The sequence below is a fragment of the Choloepus didactylus genome, chromosome 4 (genome assembly GCF_015220235.1).
Source record: "Choloepus didactylus isolate mChoDid1 chromosome 4, mChoDid1.pri, whole genome shotgun sequence".
NCBI classification, from domain to species: domain Eukaryota; kingdom Metazoa; phylum Chordata; class Mammalia; order Pilosa; family Megalonychidae; genus Choloepus; species Choloepus didactylus.
In genome coordinates, this window is record NC_051310.1 from 5,075,996 (window position 1) to 5,095,452 (window position 19,457).

Below are 19,457 nucleotides of genomic sequence, written 5' to 3' on the forward strand. Positions count from 1 at the left end.
GCAGAGATCCTCGAGGATTGCGGCGGGGAGGGGGGACCCGCTCGGAGAATCCAGGGACGCTACGCCAAGTCCGGTGGTTTGTGGGACAGCAAGAGAGAGGGTCTGGGGCTGAAATGAAGTGAAGGCTTAGACTCTGGCGGCGGCCTTGAATCTCTGGGAAACTGGGGAATTTGAATAGTAAAGCTGCCCTTCCTGCCTGGTCACCCGTACACATGCCTGACATTCAGGGCGGACGGCTCCAGCAACACACGCAAACTGAATTCTCCAACTGAACCCCACAAGAATCATTTCCCCACACACCACAGGGACAAGGTTGAGAACTGACTTGAGGAATATAGGTGACTCACAGACGCCATCTGCTGGTTAGTTAGAGAAAGTGTACGTCACCAAACTGTGTTTCTGAAAAATTAGATTGGTATCTTTTTTTTTTTTTACAACTTGAAAGAACTCTATCAAGCAAAGCAAATGTCAAGAGGCCAGAAACAACAGAAAATCTTAATGCATATGATAAAACTAGAAGTTATGGAGAATCCAACTCCAAACAAATCAAGATATCAGAAGAGACTCAGTACTTGGCAGAATTAATCAAAGAACTACAATCGAGGAATGAAAACATGGCAAAGGATTTAAAGGACATCAAGAAGACCATCGCCCAGGATATAAGCGACATAAATAAGACCCTAGAAGAGCATAAAGAAGACATTGCAGAGTAAATGAAAAAATAGAAGATCTTATGGAAATAAAAGAAACTGTTGGCCAAATTAAAAAGACTCTGGATATTCACAATACAAGATTAGAGGAAGTTGAACAATGTCTCAGTGTCCTAGAAGTCCACAGAACAGAAAATGAAAGAACAAAAGAAAGAATGGAGAAAAAAAATTGAAAAAATCGAAATGGATCTCAGGGATATGATAGATAAAATAAAACGTCCAAACTTAAGACTCATTGGTGTCCCAGAAGGGGAAGAGAAGGGTAAAGGTCTAGAAAGAGTATTCAAAGAAATTGTTGGGGAAAACTTCCCAAACCTTCTACACAATATAAATACACAAAGCATAAATGCCCAGAGAACTCCAAATAGAATAAATCAAATAAACCCACTCCAAGAAATATTCTGATCAGACTGTCAAATACTGAAGAGAAGGAGCAAGTTCTGAAAGCAGCAAGAGAAAAGCAATTCACCACATACAAAGGAAACAACATAAGACTAAGTTGTGACTACTCAGCGGCCACCATGGAGGTGAGAAGGCAGTGGCATGACATATTTAAAATTCTGAGAGAGAAAAATTTCCAACCAAGAATACTTTATCCAGCAAAACTGTCCTTCAAATCTGAGGGAGAGCTTCAATTTTTCACAGACAAACAGATGCTGAGAGACTTTGCCAATAAAAGACCTGCCCTACTTCAAATTCTAAAGGGAGCCCTACCAACAGAGAAACAAAGAAAGGAGAAAGAGATATAGAGAATTTTAACAGACATATATAGTACCTTACATCCCAAATCACCAGGACACTCATTTTTCTCTAGTGATCACAGATCTTTCTCCAGAAGGGACCATAAGCTGGGACATAAAACAAACCTCAATAAATTAAAAAAAATTTTTTGAATATACTCAAAGCACATTCTCCAACCACAATGGAACACAAAGAGAAGTTGTCTTAGTTTGCTAATGCTGCAGAATGCAAAACACCAGAGATGGATAGGCTTTTATAAAACGGGGGTTTATTTCACTACACAGTTACAGTCTTAAGGCCACAAAATGTCCAAGGTAACACCTCAGCAATCGGGTACCTTCACTGGAGGATGGCCAATGGCGTCCGGAAAACCTCTGCCAGCTAGGAAGGCAGCTGGCATCTGCTCCAAAGCTCCGGCCTCAAAACGGCTTTCTCCCAGGACGTTCCTCTCTAGCAAGCTTGCTCCTCTTCAAAACATCACTCCCGGCTGCACTCTGTTTCCTCTCTTTGAGTCAGCCCATTTATATAGCTCCACTGATCAAGGCCCACCCTGAATGGGCGGGGCCACGCCTCCATGGGAACATCTCATCAAAATCATCACTGACAGCTGGGTGGGGCACACTCCAAGCAAATCCAACCAGCACCAAAACTTCTGCCCCACACAAGACCACAAAGATAATGGCATTTGGGGGACACAATACACTCAAACCGGCACAGAAGTCAATAATTTTTGAACTGTAACTCCACTATTTACTTCCTACATGATATGAAATACACAAACTCTAATGACAAATCAGTGGTTTTGAACTCAATGTAAAATATGTAATTTTAGACAACTATATAAAGGTGGGGGAATGGAGGAGCATGGGAACATAGTTTACGTGTCCTATTGAAGTTAAGTTGGTATCAAAGAAAAACAAGACTGTTATAGATTTAAGAGGTTAAATTTAAGCCCCACAGTAAACACAAAGAAATTATCAGAGAAAAGTATATGTGAATGGATTAAATGGTCCAATCAAAAGGCAGAGATTTTCAGACTGCATTAAAAAGACAAGATCCAACTATATACTGTCTACAGGAGACAGATTTTAGAGTCAAAGATACAAATAGACTGAAAGTAAAAGGATAAAAAAAGAGTGTATCATGATAATAGCAACCACAAGAAAGTTAGTGACTATCCTATCACACCAAAAAGACTTTAAAATGTTATTAGAGATAAAGTGACATTTTGTAGTGATAAAATTTGAGTCAATCCATGAGGAATATATAACAATTACAAACATGAATGCACCTGACAACATATTTCTAAAATATATGAAGCAAAAACTGACAGGAGTGAAAGGAGAAATAGATAATTAAATGATGATAGTAGATAATTAAGTGATAATACTTGGCAACTTCACACCCCACTTTCAGTAATGGGTAGAACTAGTAGGCGGAAGATCAACAGGAAATAGAGGACTTGAACAACACTGTAAACCAACTAGACCCAACAGACATCTATAAAACACTCCTCCCAACAACACCAGAACATACAGTCTTCTCACGTGCATACATTCTCCAGGATGGATCATATGCCAGGCTGTAAAACAAACCTTGATAAATTTAGAAGGATAGGGATAATACAAAGTGTGTTCTCTGACCATAATGAAATGAAATTAGAAATCAGTACCAGAAAGAAATTTGGGGACCTCACAAATATATGAAAATTAAACAACACACTCCTAAATAACCAATGTGTCAAAGAATAAATCACAAGGGAAGTTAGAAAATATTTAAAAAAGAATGAAAACATACCAAAAACTATGAGATGCAGCTAAACTGGTGCTTAGCAGGAAATTCATAGGTATAAATTATTGCCTATGTTAAAAAAGAAGAAAGATCTCAAGTCAATAACCTAACTTATTTAGGAAAAAGAAGAAAATAAACCTAAAGCAAGCAGAAGAAAGGACATAATAAAAATTAGAGTAGAAATGAATGAAATAGAGAATAGAAAGTAGACAAAAGTAATAAAATCAAAAGCATGTTCTTTGAGAGGACACCAATACTGACAAGCCTTTAGCTAGTTTAACAAAGAAAATAAAAAGAAGGTCTCTACTGTTGACCTTACAGAAATAAAAAGGATTATAAAGGAATACTCTGAAAAATTGTATGCCAATTAGTTAGATAACTTAGATGAAATGGACAAATTCCTAGAAAGACACAAGACACCAAAACTGACTCAAGAAGAAATAGACAATCTGAGTAGACCCATAACAAGTCAAGAAATTCTGTTAGCAGTTGAAAAACTACTCACAAAGAAAAGCCCAGTTGGGGAAAATTCTACCAAACACTTAAAGAACGAATACCAATCCTTCACATTCACTCCCAAAAAGTAGAGGAGGAGAGCCCACTTTTCAACTCATTCTATAAGGCCAACATTACCCTGATACCAAAACCAGACAAAGACATCACAAGAAAAGGAGACTTCAGACCAGTATCTCTTATGCCTATGAATGCAAAAATCCTTCACAAAATACTAGCCAACTGAATCCAGCAACATATGACAATAATTGTTCACCGTGACCAAGTGGGATTTATTCCAGGAATGCAAAGTTCATATAATATCTGAAAATCAATTAATGCGATACACCATATCAATAGTATAAAAAACAAAAAAACACATGATCATCTCGATAGTTGTAATAAAAACATTTGACAAAATCCAATACCCTTTCGTGATAAAGACACTCAACAAACTAGGAATAGAAGGGAACATCCTCAACCTGATAAAGAACAACCCATAGCTAATACCCTTCTTAATGGTGAAAGGCTGCATGCATTCCCTCTAAGACCAGGAACAAGGCAAGAACGTTCGTGCTCACCACTTTGATTCAACATTGTACTAGAGGCTCTAGCTGGGGCAATCAGGCATGAAAAAGAAATAGAAGGCATTTTGATTGGAAAGGAAGTAAAACTATCTCTGTTTGCAGATGACATTATTTTATGTATAGAAAATCCTAACTATTTCACTAAACAACTATTAGAACAAATAAATGAGTTCAGCAAGGTTTTAAAATACAAGAATATACAAAAGTTAATTGTATTTCTATATACTTTAAGCAATCTGAAAATGAAATTAAAAAATTCCATTTACAATAGCATCCCAAAAGAATAAAATACTGAGGAATAAATTTAATAGAGATGTAAAATTTACACCCTGAAAACTATAGATATTATTGAAAGAAATTAAAGAAGACCTATTTAAATGGGAAAACATTCTATGTTCATGTATGAGAAGACATAATATTGTTTAGATGGCAGTACTCAAATTGATCTTCAGGATCAATGCAATCCCTCTCAAAATCCCACCTGGCGTCTTTGAAGAAATTGATAAGCTGAATCTAAAATTCACAGGGAATCTCAAGGGACCCAGAATAGCTAAAATAATATTGAAGAAGAGGAAGGTTGAAGGACTAAAATTTTAAAATTTCAAAACATATTACTAAGCAGTAATGATGCAAATGTGGTGTTGGCATAAGGAAAGGCATATAAATCAGTGGAATGGGATTGAAAGGCTGGAAATAAACCCGTGTGTCTATGGTCAGCTGAAATTCAATAAGGGTACTGAGACCATTCAGTGGGAAAAGAAGAGTCTTTTCAACAAATAGCACTGGTTCAGCTGAATAGCCACATCCAGAAGAATCAAGTCGAATGCTTATCTCACACCATATACGTAAAGGAACTCAAGATGGATTGGAGACCTAAATGTTAGAAGAAAACATAGGGGTAATTCTGTATGACCCCGAGTTTGGTGATGGATTAATGGATTCTTAGTTATCACATCAAAAGCACTAGCAATAAATGGCCAAAAACACATAGATGCTTAACATCCTTTAGTCATTTGGGAAAAGCACATCAACACACCATTAAGTACCACTTCACATCTACTCTGGGATGGCTGTAATCCAAAAGATAATAACAGGTGTTGTTGAGGGTGTGGAGAACTGGAACCCTCATGTGCTGCTGCTGATGGGCATATAAAATGGTGCAGCCAGTTTGGGAAACATGCTGGCAGTTCCTCAAACGTGTAAGCATAGAATTACCACATCACCCAGAAACGCCACTTCTAGGGATCTACCCAAGAGAAATAAAAACATAGGTCCACGCAGAAACTTTGTTACACAAATATGTTTATGGAAGCTTTATTTAGAATAGTCAAAAGGGGGAAACAACCCAAATGTCAATCAACAGATGAATGAATAGGTAAACAAAATGTGGCATATCCATACAATGGAATATTATTTGGCTATAAAAAGGAATGAAGTTCTGATACAGGCTACCGCATGGATGAACCTAGAAAACTTATCTTTTCTAGGTCACAAAAGACCACATATTATATGATTCCATTTATATGAAATGTCCAGAAGAGGTAAATCTGTATATAGAGAAAATAGATCAGTGGTTATTTAGGGGTGGGGGAATGAGGGTTACAGAAATAATAGCTAAAGGGGAAGGGTTTCTTTTTTGGTTTATGCAAATGTTTTAAAGTTGACAAGTGATGTTTACACATAAACATACACTTGGTGATTTTAAAGACGTCACACCAGGTGATTGTGGAAGTACTAAAAACCACTGAATTATGCACTTACATGGGTGAATTTTCTGATATGTGAATGATGCCTGTCTTAATAAAACTGTTAATAAATTTAAAAGCTGCCATGGAACTGCACTACACAAACAGTGAACCCTAGTCAAACCATGGACTATAGTTAATAGAACAATTATAAAAATGTGCTTTCATCAGTTGTAACATGTACCACACCAATGCAAGGGGTTAATGATAAGGTAGTATAGTATATGGGAGTTCTGTATTTTATGCATGATTGCTCTGTAAACCCACAACTTCTCTAATTAAAAAAAAAAAAGAAAAAGCTGGAGAAAGGAAGTTGTAGCTCACAGGGTGGAATGGCGTGGTGGCTGCGCGGGCACTGCAGGCGCTGCCGGGTAGACGCACCCCGTGGTCGGGTCAACAGGCACTGAGAGGTCTCGGCCGCCGTGGGAGAGGAGCGCGGGTCTGTCGTTCACAGGCCTTCAGAGGAGTCGGCGGCCTGCTTGGATTAAAGATGTATTTCCGTTGAACTGTGATCAACCTGTCTATAAAGTGGAAATTTCAGAACTGACAAGGAGCCTAGGAGAACCCCGATGGTGTTTCCTTCATCAGCACGGTTTGGAGGGAGAGCCCGGGAGGGCTCGCCTGCCGCTCTGCTCTCGTTGGGATCAACGTGTGCCTGGTGCGGTTGTAGCTTAGTGCTGTGCTCACGGAAATCACGGTGCGTACGAGGTGATTTTGCATGAAATCCTGCCAGTATCTGGAATTTTAAATGGTATATTTTGTAGGTACACTCAGTATTTCCTAGAACTACTTCAGGTTTGTTTTTTTGTTTTTTTTTAATGGAGGAAGTTGGATTTTCATGCAGCATTAAATAAATATGCATTGTATTTTAGATTTCCCCAAAGGATATGTACCATTGTAATTATCTCTGCCTATTTCTTGAATTGCACAGGGAGAAGACACCCATTATCAGAAAGAAAAATTATGCACTATATGTACCAGCTTTGTAAGTCCCTGGATCACATGCACAGGTACGCGCCTGGAGGTTTGGCAGCTCGTGTGTTAATAAAACGCATTAGCATTTATTTAAAAGTACAGTGTCAAAGAATTTGAATTAATGAGGTAGGATTAATTCTATCCTTCCTTTTGTATTGAATGCAGAAATGGAATCTTTCACAGAGATGTAAAGCCAGAAAATATATTAATAAAGGTAAGAACTTTTACATGAAAAACTGTCATCACAATAGAAGTAGAACATTAACCCTACTCAGATGATTTGAACTGTCACCTCCTGTTAGCTGGCTACCACGTTTGCTGTGGTTTCCGGTGTGGAAGAGTGTCGTCTTAAAGAAATGCCATTTACACGATGGAACAGTCATCTGGAAGAACATAATCTTAGGTGCCCTTCCTACTCTATGGTCGAAATAAATGCCATTCAAATAGTCATTCTGAAAGATCCAAATGTAAAAGTGATGGAGACAGAATTTGAGCCTCCTCCAAAGCTCCTTAAACGGCACCTACCTAATGTGCACAGTTGATGGGTTTTGCCACGTGATCACACTCAGGAACCATCATCACCCACATCCGACAGCTGCCTGGGGCCTCCCTGCAGCGCCCCCCTCCCCACCCCCAGGTGGTGACCTGCCCGGTGTGGCTCGGGCGCTGGTGCTGCCAGCCCTTTGGGTTCTTTTCAGGCCTCTGTACTTCCTTCCCAGGCATGCACTGATCTGCACTCGGCTCAGGACTTGGGGAACCTCTGCAGACCTCTGGGGCTCTGTCTCCGGGCAGCTTTCTCCTCTCAGGAGAACCCTGTCCCCTTGGTCTCCCCGGACCCCACCACAGGGACACAGCCAGGCCCCTCAGGCTTCACTGCCCTGAGTCTTGGTCTTGGATTTCTCTGGAGGCCTGAAGCTGGGCCCACCGCAGGGCTCACCTGCCCTGCCTCATTGCAGGGACCACTGTCCTGCACTGCCCGATGCCCAGTGTCTCAAAACCATGGCTTCATGCAGTTTGTCTTTTTTCTGGTTGTTTGAGGCGGGAGGGCCAAGCCAGTCACTGTTACTCCATCTTGGCTGGGAGTGGAAGTCTGTCATTTTTACACTGGAGAAAATAAAATGTCTTGATTTCCGAGTATTCAGGAAATGTAATTGGTTTTATGTTGGATAGCCTTTTAGATATTTGGGCTGGAGAAATGACAGTGCTGACAGGTTCATGTCCTACAGCCGTGGTGCAGCTGGAAGAGCCAGGTGGTGCCGGGGCAGGTCCGTGCAGCCGCTGTGAGGTCAGGTGTGCACCTGCAGGCCCGGGCTTCCGCCAGCACTGGCATCGCCTGCTCTGCAAACATGGGCGCACTGCCCAGCCTCTGAACGTGGGAATGATCATTCTCCCTTCCTCGTGGGGTAGTTTTGAGGACAAGTGACGGGACGCGTGCACACCCGTGTGGCCCAGGGTCAAGCACCCGCTGCCGGGCCGAGGGAGAATCTTCCCAGGCTTCTGGACCTTTCTTAGCGTCCACTGTCTCCACCCGTTAGGGGTCGGGTTGCGTCAGGCCCTTTAATAAGCTCTGTTCACTTAAGGCCTACATTTGGTTGCTTTGAAATGTGAGGGGTAAAGAAAATGCAGAAAAGTCCTACCTTAGAAAATATCCTGAAACTTGTTTCCCCTGCAACTGTCTGATGGAGGAAGGGCCTGTTGCAGTGTGGGTCTGGGCCCTGCACCCCCTCCCCAGACTGAGAACAGTCTGCGAGCAGAGCCCAGGGCCCGGGCCTGTTGGAGCTGTAGTAGAACCTACTGTCATTGTGTGAGTCATCTGTAGGGTTACACCAGGGATTGAGATTTTTCCACACCTCTAGACATTTGGAAATACATGTAAAACGTAGAGAGCCAACAACTTTGTAAACACGTTCCGCTGAGTAGAAGCACTACTTCCTCATCTGTCAGAGGCTACTTATATTTCATGTAACGTGATTATGTATTTATATGTTTTTAAGCATTTTTTTCCAACTTTATTGAGATATATTCATACCCCACACAAATCATCCAAAATATGTAATCACTGCCTCATAGTATCATCACATAGTTGTGCATACATCCCCATGATTGATTTTAGAATATTTTCATTACTGCAGAACAGAAATAAGAATTAAAATAATAAAACCCAAATCCTTCCCTACCCCTTATCCCCCCCTATTGTTGTCCCATAGTTTTGGGTGTGGTACATTTTTTACTGTTGATGAGTGAATATTAAAATATTACTGTTACCTATAGTTCATAGTTTGCAGTAGTTATGTTTTTTCCCATATATCCTTGTGTTATTTTTTTTTACATTTGTAGTGGTTCATGCAAAAACTTATTTACGTGCATGACTTTAAACAACCACTTTCAATCAAATTCACTTACAATACGTTACTGTTTCTTATAATACCAAGAATGAGCAGCCATCACCTTTATCCATTCTCAAACATTTAAGTTCAATCTTGTTAACAATTCTGTACAAAATAGGTAACCACTACCCCTTCTCTAGCTTCTGCCTATCTCTAGGTCCCCTATATTCTACATTTTAAGACTCTGGGTTTATATTTTGTAGGTGGTTCATACTAGTGAAATCATACAATACCTATCATTTTGTGTCTGGCTTATTTCACTCAGCATTATGTCCTCAAGTTTCATCCATGTTGTCGCATGCTTCAGGACACCATTCCTTCTTACTGCTGCATAGTATCCATCATATTTATATACTACATTTTGTTTCTCCCTGCATCTGTTGATGGACACTTGAATTGTTGCCATCCTTCGGCAATTGTGAATATGTCACTATGAACACTGTTGAGCGGATGTCTGTTCATGTCACTGCTTTCAGATCTTTTGGGTATATAGCGAGAAGTGGATTTGCTGGATTGTAGGGTAACTCAATATCTAGTTTTCTGAAGAACCTCCAAACTGTCTTCCACAGTGGCCGTACCATTTTACATTCCCACCAGCATTGAATAAGTGTTCCAATTTCTTCTTATCCTCTCCAATATTTGTAGTTTCCTGTTTGTTTTATAGCAGCCATTCTTATAATTGTGAGGTGATATCTCGTGGTTTTGATTTGCATTTCTCTAATGGCTAATGAAGGTGAACCTCTTTTCTTGTGCTTTTTAGCCATTTGTATTTCCCCTTTGGAAAAATGTCTATTCATATCTTTTGCCCATTTTATAATTGGGTTTTTTGTGCTTTTGTTGTTGAGTTGTAGGATTTCTTTATATATGTAGGATATCAGTCTTTTATCAGATATATGGTGTTCCGGTTTGCTAATGCTGCCAGGATGCAAAATAGCAGAAATGCATTGGCTTTTATAAAGGGAGTTTATTTGGCCATAAAGTGTCCAAGGCAAGGCAACAACAATAGGGTACTTTCACTGGAGAAAAAAGCCACTGGCATCTGGAAAACCTCTGTTAGCTCAGAAGGCACGTGGCTGGCGTCTTCTTGCTCCCAGGTGGCGTTTCAAAATGGCATTCTCCAAAGTGTTGCTCTTGGGGCATTTTGTCCTCTTAGCTGCAGCTGCTCTTCAAAATGTCACTCTTAGTTGCTCTTGGGACGTTTGTCCTCTCTTAGCTTCTCCAGAGCAGAAGTCTGCTTTCAATGGCTGTCTTCAAACTGTCTCCCATCTGCAGCAAGCATCTGGGCCTCTGTCGCTCTTTTTAAAGTACTCCAGTGATCCAATTAAGACCCACCCTGAATGGGTGGGGCAATACCTCCATGGAAATTATCCAGTCATTTCACTCACAGTTGACAGAGTCACATCTCCCTGGAAACACTCCCAGAATTCCAATCTAATCAACACTAATACATCTTCCCCCACAAGATTGCAGCAAAGAACATGTCATTTTGGGGGACATAATAAATCCAAACCAGCATATATGGTTTTCAAATATTCTCTCCTATTGAGTTGACTGCCTTTTTACCTTTTAAACAAAGTCCTTTGACACACAGAAGTATCCAATCTTGAGGAGGTCCCATTTATGTTTTCTTTCATTGCTTGTGCTTTGGGTGTAAGGTCTAAGACGCTACCTCCTATCACTAGATCTTGAAGATGTTTCCCTATATTTTTTTCTAGGAGTTTTATGGTACTAGCTCTTATATTTAAGTCTTTGATCCACTTTGAGTTAATTTTTGTATAGGGTGTGAGGTAGGGATCCTCTCTCATTCCTTTAGATATGGATATCCAATTCTTCTAGCACCATTTATTGAAGAGACTCTTCTGTGCCAGTTCAGTAGATTTGGGGACCTTGTCAAAAATCAATTGACTGTAGATCTGAGGGTCTATTTCCAAACTCAATTCGATTCCATTGGTCAATATGTCTATCTTTGTGACAATACCATGCTGTTTTGACCACTGTGGCTCTATAATAAACTTTAAAGTTGGGAAGTTTAAGCCCTGCCACTTCATTCCTCTTTTTTAGGATGTTTTTGCTCTTTCTTCCTTTATAATTTAGGTGTTTAACACTATAAATTTCCCTCTCAGCACCACCTTTGCTGCATCCCATAGGTTTTGATATGTTGTATTCTTGTTTTCACTCGTCTCCAAATATTTGCTGATTTCTTGTGCAATTTCTTCTTTGACCCACTGATTGTTTAAGAGTGTGTTGTTTAAACTCCATGTATTTGTGAAAGTTCTGGTTCTTTAGTGGTTATTGATTTCCAGCTTTATTCCATTATGGTCATAGAAAGTCCTTTGAATAATTTCGATCTTTTTAAATTTATTCAGACTGTTTGTGCCCCAGCATATGATCTATCCTGGAGAACATTCCATGAGCACTAGAAAAGAATGCATATCCTGGTGTTCTGGGAGGCAGCGGTCTATATGTGTCTGTTAGGTCTAGTTCATTTATCACGTGATTTAGGCTGTTTCCTTATTGGTCCTCTCTGTGGTTGTTCTGTCTATAGAAGAGAGTGGTGTACAGATGTCTCCCACTGTTACTGTAGACGTGTCTGTTGCTCCCTTAGTTTTAGCCAGTGTTTGTCTCGTGTCCTTTGAGCTCCTTGATTGGGTGCAGAAACATTTATGATTGTTGTTTCTTCTTGGTGAATTGTCCCTTTTATTAATATATAGTGTCCTTCTTGGTCTCTTATGGCATCTTTGCATTCAAAGTTTATTTTGGCTGATATTAGTATAGCTCCCCCTGCTTTCTTTTGGTTACAACTTGTAAACAGCATATAGATGGATCATGTTTTTTTAACCCATTCTTCCAATCAGTATCTTTTAATTGGGGAGTTTAATCTGTCAGCAAAGTTGTTACTGTAAAAGCAGTTCTTGATTCAACTGTCTTATCTTTTGGTTTTTATTTGTCAGATCTATTTTTTTCTGTCTCTGTTTTTATCCTTTAAGTAGCTCTTATTAATACTCTATAGTTCTATGCCCTTCTCCAGACCTCTCTCTTCTGTTTTTTTTTTTTTTTTTTCACCTTACAGAACTCCCTTTAGTATTTCTTGCAGAGTGGGTCTCTTATTAACAAATTCTCTCAGCATTTGTTTGAGAAAATTTTAAATGCTCCCTCACTTTTTAAAATGCAGTTTTATTTAGATATATTTACATACCATATAATCCATCCAAAGTGTACAATCAGTGGCTCATAGTATAATCATATAATTGTGCATTCATCGCCACAGTCAATTTTAGAACATTTTCATTATTCCAAAATAAAGAAAAAAATAAAAATAAAAAAGAACACCCAAAATGGGGATTTATTAGCTTACAAGTTTATAGCTCCAAGGCCATGAAAATGTCCCATTTAAGGCAGCAACAGGATGATTCCTTTTCTGAAGACCAGTTACTGGCAAGCTTGGGCTCTTCTGTCAGATAGCAGGTGTACTGGTTTGGATATATTATGCCCCCAGAAAAGCCATGTTCCTTAATGTAGTTTTGTGGGGGCAGACTTATTAGTCTTTTGATTAGGGTTGAAACTTTTGATTGAATGTTTCCATGAAGATGTGGCCCACCCAACTGTGGGTGAGACCTTTTGATTAGATCATATCCATGGAGGTGTGGATTCCACCCATTCAGGGTGGGTCTTGATTACATCTCTGGAGTACTTTAAGACAGCTCATGGGGATAAGGACTCAGAGAAGCTGAGAGAGACATTTTGGAGAGAAGCTAAGGTATGTAATCCAGAATTTGCCCCTGGCAGAAGCTCAGAGCCAACACAGACCCAGATGCTTGGAGACACTGGGAGACACAGACAGAGGGTGTTTTTAGATGCTAAGCTAAGAGACAAAGCCCAGAGTTTGCTCCAGAAAAGCTAAGAGAGGATTCCCAGACACTTAGAAACACCATGGGAGAATCAAGCAGAGAGCTGAGAGAAGCTAAGAGGGACAGAAGCCCAGAGGCATTTTGGAGAAAGCCATTTTGAAACCACAACCCGGGAGCAAAGGATCAGCAGATGCCAGCCACGTGCCTTCCCAGCTGACAGAGGTGTTCCAGACGCTATAGGCCTTTCTTCAGAGGAGGTATCTTCTTGTTGATGCATTAATTTGGACACTTTTATGGCCTTAGAACTGTACATTTGTAACATGATAAATCCCCTTTGTAAGAGCCAATCCATTTCTTGTATTTTGCATAACAACAGCTCTAGCGAACTGGAACAGCAAGGCACATGGTGACGGGTACTGGTCCTTCTCTCCTGGGTTCGTTGCTTCAGCTTCTGGCTGCTCCATCTCCCAGCTTCTCTCGGTGCTTCTCTGAATTTCATCTCTCTGCTTCTCTGTGTGTTTCGTTCTCTCATAAAGGACTTGAGTAAGAGGATTAAGACCCACTTTAATGGGTGTTCCGGTTTGCTAATGCTGCCATTCTGCAAAACACCAGAAATGGATTGGCTTTTATAAAGGGGGTTTATTTGGTTACAGGGTTACAGTCTTAAGGCCATAAAGTGTCCAAGGTAAGGCATCAACAATAGGGCTTCTTCACTGAAGTATGGCCAGTGGCGTCCGGAAGACCTCTGTTAGCTGGGAAGGTACGTTGTTGGTGTCTGCTCCAGAGTTCTGGTTTCAAAATGGCTTTCTACAAAATGTCAGTGTCAGCTTCCAACAGCTGTCTTCAAAATGTGTCTCTCAGCTGCAGCTCCTCCTAGCTCCTTCTGTCTGAGCTTACATAGTGCTCCAGTGAACTAATCAAGGCCTATGCTGAATGGGCGGGGCCACACTTCCATGGAAATTATCTAATTAGAGTTATCACCCACAGTTGGGTGGGTCACATCTCCATGGAAACAACCTAATCCAAAGGTTCCAACTTAATCAACACAGATACATCTGCCCCCACAAGATTGCATCGAAGAACATGGCTTTTTCTGGGGGACATAATATATACAAACCAGTACAATGGGGTAGGTCACATCTCAATTGAAATAACCTAATCAAAAGGTCCCACCCACTATAGGTCTGTACCCACATGAATGGATTAAAAGAACGTGGCCTTTTCTGGGGTACATAACAGCTCCAAATCACCACACCTAGGTGCATAAATATTTGACACCATTAGTATTTATCAAGCTAGATGAGGAGATGCTGTTTGCTCTCTTGTCTCCCCCCTTGCAGCAGGATGTCCTGAAATTGGGGGACTTCGGCTCCTGCAGAAGCGTCTATTCCCAGCAGCCGTATACCGAATACATCTCCACCCGCTGGTACCGGGCCCCCGAATGCCTCCTCACCGACGGCCACTACAGCTACAAGATGGACCTGTGGAGCGCGGGCTGCGTGTTCTACGAGATTGCAAGGTAGGGTGGTGGCTGTGCCCCCGTCCCAGGTGTCCTCGGGCCGCAGGTGGAGTTACGCCTGGCAGGGGGGCTCGCCTGGTTTGAATGGCTCCTACCCGTTGGTTCCTTTATGTTTTATGTTTTAAAGTCATTCTCGGTTGGTTTGTTTTAATTTTTAATTATCATTTAACAGAAAATTTACTAGGCTTTCATTTTATTTTTCATCAAATACCATTCCTGGCTTTTTCCGGGGTAATTGTGCATCATCAGTTACTTTTTCCCGCATCACACCCCACCCCTCCCTGAGGCCCCTAGTTTGGCTGTGAAGGGGCTGGGAAGTGAAGGGGCGTAGGGGCCAGTGTCCAGGAGCAGGTGAGACACCCGCCACTGCTGTCTGGGGCCTGCCGTGGGAAGGGGTGAGCAGGTGGCCCCCTGGGAGAGGGCTGCCAGCCCCCGGTGTGATGAGACACAGGGAAGAAGAGCAGGGGACTGTCCCACTCGAGGTGAGCGGGGCGTCGAGTCAGAGGAGCCTCTGGAGGGTGTGGGCAGAAGTGGACTCTCAGGAGGGTGCCACTTAGTGACCGTCTGGAGGCCACCGCGTCAGTGTGTGGCGACTGTGTGTGCAGGGCCCCCAGGGTCCCCCCATACTGCCCGACGGACCGCTGTCAGTGTGGAGGGAGGGGACCTTCAGGACCCGTCCTCTTTAGCTTCTAGATCACTCACGTTGCTACCTGGCTCCATTACAGAGTTAGAAAGCTGAGTGGCAGTGTAAGTGAACCTAAAAGTGCCAGCAGACGATTCTTCATCATCTGCTAAAACTTGACCCTTGAATTAATTTGGAAGGGCTCTTGAAGGACGCCTGTGTTAAGAGCATGATGGCCGAGGGCTTCGAGTCTGCCCTGAGATGACTCAGTTGTTAGAGCCAGCTGTGCTTTACAGTCACATTTATTCCCCCACCTCAGAGCTGGTTTTGCCCACTCCCCATTTCCTTTTCTGTCCTTTGGGCACAAAATATTGCTCTTTGCTTGAATAGAAGCTAAATTTGTGGCATGTAATACGAATTGAATTTATCTATAGGCATCTAAAACATTTTTTCCTTAATTGCAAAACTTACTAAAACTCTGAAAACCAAACGCTTTCTTAGAATTCATTCACTTGACCTGACCTGACCTGAGTTTGTCAGCAAAAGCTGCTGGGAGACGTGAAGCTCTCTAAGGTGGCAGTTTGTCACCGTTATTGGGAGAGTCCCCATTTCACTGTGGAGACGCTGGGGGGGTGCAGGTCCCGGCAGTGGGTCTGCGTCTTGTCCCTCAGCAAAGGCCCCGGGGGCCTGTGGTCATGCAGGCTGGAGAGGCCCCAGCAGGGGGGGCCGCCGGCTCCCGATCACGCGCTCTTCGTACCGGCCGGGGTTTTCCTGGTGGGCCCCATGCGTCTTGGTGGCTCATTTCCCAAAGGAGACCTGCTCCCCGGGCAGGGAATCAAGTCTTTGCTGGCCGCGACCCACGTGATCCCATGTGATTCCAGAGCCTCTCGGACGGTCTGTCCCTGTTCACTCGGTTTGAGTATCTTTTTTTTTTTTGAACTTTTATTCAGATATACTCACACCCCATCAATCCATCCAGAGCATACAGCTGATTAATGGTTCACAGCATCATCATAGATTTGTGGATTCATCACCATGATCATTTTCACAACATTTGCATTACTCCAGAAAAAGAAAGAAAAAGATAAAAGAAGACCCAAACATCCCATACCCTTTATGCCTCCCTCTTACTGACCACTAGTATTGCACTCTACCCATTTTAAGACTTACAGTAGAGGTAGGTTAACTAAGACAGTGTAGTATTGTCAGAGAAAGATCTGTAGATCAGTGGAACAGAACAAAACATCCAGAAGTAGATCCATGCAAACACGGACATAGATTCAAGTATCTTAAAAGATTAAAGAATACCAATATAATGAAATGTCACTGGAGATTAAGCTTCAAATTATTTTTTGTAGTAGAATTTTGTTAGAATGAATATAATAGTAAAAATAAATTTTCTACGCTTCAGGCCTGGAGATAAAAGGGGCGGATACTTAATGTCTTCCTAGTAAAAGAGTTTTGAAGGAGGGAGTTAGCTCCGGTGCTCTGTGCTCAGTGGTTTTGGAGGTTTGGTGAATGACTGACTGGGTTGAGACAGACAGACACGGTGTGTCTGTGAGTTGACTGCAGATCTTTCAGCTTTGAAGCCCCAAGCAGAGTGCTGGCCTGGGGATGTCATCTGCAGTGAACTCCCTCGGTGCCCAGAGGAGCTGAGCTGTGTCACATGGGGGTCACTAGTGGGCAGGAAAAATGCGAGTACTAAGTGGCTGTCTCGATAAAATAGACTGAAATCAGAGCACTTCAACTTATGATCCAGAAAAAGAAAATTTCCCTCTGCTCTGGCTTCCTGTCCTTATTCTCAGTACCTCACGGTACCATTTGGTGCTACAGAAAAGTTCGCTTTAGAAATGCTGATGCCCCCAAGTGAGGCTCACTGCTGCCATCATGGGGGACGGTCCCCAAGAAGGGTTTGCGGAAAGGCTAAGAAACTCGCCAGCCAGAGGGCCGAGGGGTGGCCTTTGGGCTGTCTGGGCCACAGTTGTGTCTTGCTTGCCCTGCAGTGTCTGGTTGTTGTTTTGTTATTTCAACCAACTGATGAAATTAGAATTCACAGAACAATCTTAATTTCTGGCTTCTCTTAAAAAGTCAGCGGAGTCCGTGGCCTTGGCCCCCACAGCCGCGGAGCTACCCGTTGGTGATGCTGGAGGGGCCCTCAGCCCCCCACCCCCGTGGCTGCACTTGGGGCCGGCCATGGGGGCTCTCAGGCGCCTGCCTGCAGCCACATGGAGGAGGCGGGCAGAGAGGTGGCCGAGGGACCTGGCGCCGTCTGAACGCAGAGGGAGGGAGGAGAGACTGAAAGCTGCGGGTCCCCAGCTGCGTGACTCCCTGGGGACGGAGTGCGGGGCTTCGCAGGAGACTCCAGGGAGGGGAGGTGGGGAACAGGCGGGGCGACCCGAGTGGAGCTCGGGAGCTGGGGGAGGGGCTCGGTGGGCGACCCCGGCCTTCCGAGGGCCCCAGGGGAGGGGCGCGGGCTGGGGCAGGTTGGGGCCAGGCCCTGCCTCCGGGATCGCTTCCTCCCGTGCGAGGTGGCGAGGCGGCACCGGGCTTGCGGGGAGCGCGCGGAGGGCGGGGAACTGGGGAGACGGCAGCTGCGGGGGACGGAGCAGCCGCAGGGCGAGGGGTCCTGTTCTGCGCTTCAGGCGGCGAGCGAGGGCGAAAGCGGAGGGAGCGGGAGGGAGCCCAGGGGCGGGGGAGCCGGGCGGGGCCTCGGCCTCGGGAGGGGCTGGAGTCCCTGAGGCTCTGCGAGGAAGGGGCCGGGGGCGCTGGCGGGGGGTGGGGCGGGGCCCGCTGTGGGTGGGCGGGGCCTGGGCGGTGGGGGCGGGGCCCGCTGTGGGTGGGCGGGGCTCTCTTCCCTGCACGTGGACCTCCAGCCGGCTGAGCCCCTCCGAGAGGGTGCGGAGGGAGGGCGGGTGCGCAGCCCTGGGAGAGGGTGCCGAGGGCGGGGCGATGCTGGGCAGGGGGCGCAGAGGGAGGGCAGCCCCGGACCACGCCCCCGCCGCCCCCTCAGCGCCGCCTTCTCGGCCCCCAGCCTGGAGCCCCTCTTCCCTGGGGCCAACGAACTGGACCAGATCTCCAGGATCCACGACGTGGTGGGCACGCCTGCGCAGAAGACCCTCGCCAAGTTCAAACAGTGAGTGAGGTGCGCCCCGCCGGCGCCCCCCTCCCCCGTGCAGCCCCTGGCGCCCCCAGCCCCCGCCCCGGCCACCCTTAGTGCCCTGAGCCTTCGGAGGGGTTCTGTTCCCCAGGGACCCCCCATTGCAGCCCGCATCCAGACCAGGGGGGCGGCGAGGGGCCGAGGGGCCCGGGGGGGGGGGGGCAGCAACAGGCCGCTGCCTCCCGGGAACGGCAGGGAAGGGCAGGGCTCTGCGGCCCTTTCCGGTTTTTTTTGTTTTTTTTTTTTAACTTCATTCTTTTCACCCGGAAAGCGGTGTCACTCTGTTCTAGGACAGGTAGTTAGTTACCCTCGTAGCATAATAGGTCTCAGCGCTCTTTAGATCAGGAACCGTCTCCCCCAGGGCGGGGGATGCCACCAGAGACGTGGTGACCAGCGGCCACGCTCTGAGTAATGGCGTATTGTTTATTATCGTTGGGCTTTCAATACAGGTCGAGAGCTATGAGTTTTGATTTTCCTTTTAAAAAGGGATCAGGAATATCTCTCCTGACAGCCAATCTGTCCCCGCACTGCCTCTCCCTCCTCTGTGCGATGGTGGCCTACGACCCTGACGAGAGGATCAGCGCCCACCAGGCCCTGCAGCACCCCTTCTTCCGAGAGCAGAGGTGGGCGCATCAGAACTTGGGGGGTGGGTAAGAGACCCCGGGGAGACCCGCAGCGGCACGTGGGCAAGCTCCGGGGGTCCCTGGTTCCCTGGAACAGTTCTCCCTTGAATTTGGGTAAAAACAGACTCGTCGGTGCAGCTTAGAAAGTGTGCCGGGCTGTTTTCAGGGACGTGTTCCACCAAGTGAAGCTGCCAGCGGTGCCACGTCAGAGGGTACAGGGGCTCGCAGGCTGCGGGGGGGGGTGGTGGTGCCAAAGCTGT

At 44.6% G+C, this 19,457-nt stretch overlaps 1 protein-coding gene across 7 annotated transcripts in view; it reads left to right on the top strand.

Annotated features, from left to right (window-relative positions):
• Positions 1-19,457, top strand: part of MOK (MOK protein kinase) — an 87,392-nt gene that overhangs the window by 65,071 nt on the left and 2,864 nt on the right. For 5 of the 7 annotated variants that reach the window (XM_037831815.1, XM_037831819.1, XM_037831820.1 and 2 more), the window contains 5 exons: positions 6,998-7,076; positions 7,207-7,255; positions 14,617-14,795; positions 18,449-18,550; positions 19,024-19,197. In XM_037831815.1, the coding sequence (XP_037687743.1) occupies positions 6,998-7,076; positions 7,207-7,255; positions 14,617-14,795; positions 18,449-18,550; positions 19,024-19,197 (583 nt within the window). Of the gene's footprint in view, positions 1-6,758; positions 6,764-6,997; positions 7,077-7,206; positions 7,256-14,616; positions 14,796-18,448; positions 18,551-19,023; positions 19,198-19,457 lie in introns of those variants that run through there. The other 2 variants (XM_037831822.1, XM_037831816.1) reach the window with 2 other exon arrangements.